The sequence below is a fragment of the Cyprinodon tularosa genome, unplaced genomic scaffold, assembly GCF_016077235.1.
Source record: "Cyprinodon tularosa strain WSP-4 unplaced genomic scaffold, ASM1607723v1 ctg2504, whole genome shotgun sequence".
Taxonomy (NCBI): domain Eukaryota; kingdom Metazoa; phylum Chordata; class Actinopteri; order Cyprinodontiformes; family Cyprinodontidae; genus Cyprinodon; species Cyprinodon tularosa.
The window spans coordinates 505-5,135 of record NW_024038931.1 but is presented as its reverse complement, the minus strand read 5'-3'; the positions used below and the strand labels follow the sequence as shown (position 1 = coordinate 5,135).

The window sequence follows — 4,631 nt, the reverse complement described above, 5'->3', positions numbered from 1 at the left end:
TATCTATCTATCTACTCTATATCTATCTATCTACTATCCTATCTATCTATTTTAATCTATCTATCTATCTATCTATCTATCTATCTATCTATCTATCTATCTATCTATCTATCTATCTATCTATCTATCTATCTATCTATGCAAAACTGACATTAATCAGAACCTCCTGTAATTGTTCTCCTCCACACCACTAGGTGGCGACTGTCAATTCTCCTCAGTATAATCAGAGCGGCATGTTCGGCTGCTGTACTTAGCTACCGCTGGTACTTCAACAACATATCTTCTTGTTTATTTTATTTTTTAAGTATTTCAAGCGTATTTCATATGGTGAAGTAGCATCAATACCAATATATATATATATATATATATATTTATATATATATGTAAGCATTTTCAGGTATTTGCTGCATTCTAAGGTTAAAAGCTTGAGAAATGATGGACCGGGTTAGCTTTTAGCTTTGTTGATGTCTGTTGTACTGAATCGTTCAGGGAATGAATGAGCGCCTGAGAATAAGTAAGCGGTAATTCTGCTTGACATATTGTAAAACGCATTTATCCACGGCTTAATAAACGCCATATAACAATGGCTACCGGTGCTGATGTTTCGGGATATTTTGGAACTTGGCGGAGCTGAAAACGATGGTCCCATCAGTAAGAAAGATCTCATCAACTCGGACAAGGTGAGAGAAAGTTGCTATAAATGTTGCAAAAGGAAATGTATTTTATGTTTAGTTCGTTAAGGATGTTCTTTTTAAATTCTTACAGGGCTTACAGCATTAAATAATAAATTATATATATATTTTTTTTACAGATAGATCAATTGTTATCAGTTTTTGCAACAGTGCTGTACTAAATCATGTAAATGAAAAGTTTAGTGGAAGGAAAAAGTGACATCAAAGTGTGCATTAACAGTTTGGATAACCGCCTTGATAGGAGTGAAGCAACGGCCACTCAGAGACAGACATTCCCTTTGTTAAGACAACTTTAAACAGAGATAACATCAGAAAAACTAACCTGCGCTGCTGATTAAAAATATATTTTGTTTCAATGACCTCTTTTCATATGAAATTACATGTTTTTTTTTATTTTATTTTTGATAATAAATGTCATGGAGTCTGGAGGACAAGTGGAAAGAAACAATTCAAGTTGCTTTAGATTCATTGACCGTTTGCTATTGTCAGTCAATTAATCAGTTGGTCCACTTTATCGATTTGAAAGTTAATTTCTTTGCTGGAAATTATAGAACACTTAACAATTTGTATTACTTACAAACTTTATGGAAATGCAGATTTCATTTTTTCAGAACTTTGTCCTTATTCAGGGTTCGTCGCAGCAAGGCATTACAACTTGCTCACAGACTTGGCATTTTATGGTATCAGTTGTTTAATTACTTTGGTATTTTTGTGTTGAATTTATTAACAAATTAGATTAACCTGAAAATGGGAATCTTAGGAGTATTTTAAGAGGAAAATGGGCGATATCCTGATCCATCAATGCAAACAAAGTAAAAGTCACTATTAAGCAACTTTCACATATATAATTTTAGCCATTGTGTCAAAATAACTGTTGCTTTTTGTATATCTCTACATTGCTCTTATGTCTATTTAATGTGTCCCCCCCTTTACTCTCTGCAGAAAAAGTCCAAGAAAGCTACGGAGACGTTAACCTTCAAAAGACCAGAAGGAATGCACAGAGAAGTTTATGCTCTGCTTTATTCAGATAAGAAGTATGCATTTCTTCCTAAAAAAACATTTACACATTCTTCTGTTAATGTGGTCTATTAAAGCTGCTGTCCAGATGCTGGTGATGTATATTACATAGTTTTCCCTCAGACAGACAATCCTCCCAAAGAATCAGTTGTTTGTTTGGGAGGATTTAGCATAATTCACATTTGTAATTTATTTGCTCACCCGAAAGTCCATAAATTATATGTAGGATGGGGTCTGAACCACTTCAGAAGCTAAGAGGTTGCCTGTTTGTTAGTAATCATTGCTGAGCTGAAACACCTAAATATCTAGTGTTATATTTACACCCTGAGATAAAAAGATACGACAGCCCAAAATACTAAAACATTCTTTCCTTTGATAAGTGTGTATGTATATCTGGTTCAAGCTGTATATCACTGTTCCAAGCCTGGATTATGGCGGATTACTTGATGTCTTGGAAAACACCATTAAGACTTGTTTGTATGGTTTTATAGAAAAATAAATATTTTATGAGATACACTGGATACCATTATATTATCTTTTTTCCCTTTCTATCCGTAGAGATGCACCCCCTCTGCTGCCTAGTGACACCACTCAAGGTTATAGGACTGTAAAAGCCAAACTTGGATGTAAAAAGGTTCGTCCCTGGAAGTGGATGCCTTTCACCAATCCTGCTCGCAAAGACGGAGCTATATTCCACCACTGGAGACGGATGGCTGAGGAGGGAAAGGACTACCCTTTTGCTCGTTTTAACAAGGTATGCTTGACCCGTCGCTTCAGGACAAAAGGAGAATAAAAGAATATTTAGCATTGTGTCCCACCTGTTAAGTATGCCCACTCTCTTTTTGTTTTCCTGTTCGCATGTCCAGACAGTGCAAGTGCCAGTATATTCAGAGCAAGAATATCAAATGCATCTTCACGACGATGGCTGGACTAAAGGAGAGACGGACCACCTCTTTGACCTCTGCAAACGTTTCGACCTGCGCTTCGTTGTTATCCACGATCGCTATGACTACCAGCAATACAGAGTAAAGAGCCCAGACCTTGATTTCCAGAGTTAGAGTTTACTGTTTCCATTAAAATCCTGAGGTTGAGACGTATACTTGGAATGATTTTGCTCGATTTTTTATTTTATTTTTAGAAACGCTCCATAGAGGACCTGAAAGAACGATACTATAGCATTTGTGGTAAGCTGACCAAGGTCCGTGCAGCATCAGGGACTGAGCCAAAGATCTATATCTTTGATGCTGGCCATGAACGGCGCCGCAAGGAGCAACTAGAGAAGCTATTTAATCGCACACCTGAGCAGGTTTGTAACTTTTTACTTTAATCTCTCAAATCTGATTAAATCTGCTCAATTTTATCTCATTATTTCTACAATTATATCTCACCTTATTTCAACATAGTTACAATATTACTTCAGTTAAAACATTCATTTTAATAATTGAATATCTTTATATGTATTGTTTATTTCTTTTTTGTTTGATATAATGTCTTAATACTCAAAATCAAGTGTCTCAGAAAATTAGAACATTGCATAAAACCAATTTAAATAAGAACTTTAAATACAGAAATCTCAGCCTGTATTTCGGCTTCCCTCCCTCTCCTGAAATTAGAGCCTCCTCTGGCTCTTTTTTTTCCTCCCTGAGTTTGTTGTGTTTGTGTCGCTACAGATTACATCGCTGTTTTTGTCCCTTGGTTGTCTTTATATTAATGATCCGGTCCACATTTTGTTGGCAGAACTTAGATATAAACACCTAAACATTCCCACATGCATGTAACTGTTAAAGTAACACATAAGGATAAAATGTTTTAGCAAAGAGAGAGATGCTGCTTCACTGACTGGACTTGATTAAAACATGGTGGACCAAGGCCAGCAGAGGGCATTGCTCCACAAATCGTCAATGACTGTGGAAACGTCATGTTGGGCTTCAGGCTCCTTGAATCCTGTGCCTCCTTTTTCAATTCAATTCAATTCAGTTTATTTATATAGCGCCAAATTCAAAAAACACATGTCATCTCAAGGCACTTTACAGTTCAACCAGATCAAATTGATACAAAGTTTTCTATCTAAGGAAAACCAGTTGATTGCATTACTCATTGACTCAAATACAATCCCCCACACTAGCATGCTTGTAGCGACAGTGGAGAGGAAAAACTCCCTTTTAACAGGGAAAAAACCTCCAGCAGAACCAGGCTCAGTGTTGAGCGGCCATCTGCCGAGGCCCACTGGGGTTCAAGGAGACAGAAGCAGAGATACAAAAAACAGCTGTAAAAGGCGGCCCCCTCCAGGAAACACACAGCCAGGCAACGAGCTCCAAGGCAGCTCCCATGCCAGAGGACGAAGAAAGCACATCCACTCAGTCACGGTCAGAGAAACAGGACCACACTGGAAAACAGGCCGATCTCCAACATCTATAAACAAGGGTGTTGATAGAAGCAGCACAGCTGATGTTTCTTTCCAGGATGACGTCACAGCCAAACAGGAACAGACGAGGCAAAGCTACTCTGAGGAAAAGCAGAGAGAGCAGAAGGTTAGAGATTGAACTAACAGATTCTGCAGAATAGGAGAACAGAGAGAGAATGAAGCAGAATGATGAAATGGGGGTCCCTATGTCCTCCAAAAGTCTAAGCCTATAGCAGCATAACTATAGAGATAGCTCAGGATAACCTGAGCCACTCTAACTATAAGCTTTATCAAAAAGGAAAGTTTTAAGCCTAGCCTTAAAAGTAGACAGGGTGTCTGCCTCACGGACTAAAACTGGTAGTTGGTTCCACAGGAGAGGAGCCTGATAACTAAAAGATCTGCCTCCCATTCTACTTTTAGAAATTCTAGGAACCACTAGTAAACCTGCAGATTGAGAGCGAAGTGCTCTGTTAGGAACATAAGGAACAATCAGATCTCTGATATAAGATGGAGCTTGG

At 37.8% G+C, this 4,631-nt stretch overlaps 1 protein-coding gene across 1 annotated transcript; it reads left to right on the top strand.

The window, feature by feature from the left end:
• Positions 1–225: 225 nt before the first annotated feature.
• On the top strand, positions 226–3,015 carry LOC119785579 (DNA methyltransferase 1-associated protein 1-like; the record flags this gene model as incomplete). The annotated part of the gene is given in 6 exon segments (XM_038288307.1): positions 226–604; positions 606–680; positions 1,635–1,726; positions 2,268–2,463; positions 2,576–2,734; positions 2,848–3,015. Coding segments are annotated over 6 exon segments (711 nt in total), but the record flags the coding sequence as incomplete, so codon positions are not given.
• Positions 3,016–4,631: the final 1,616 nt, after the last annotated feature.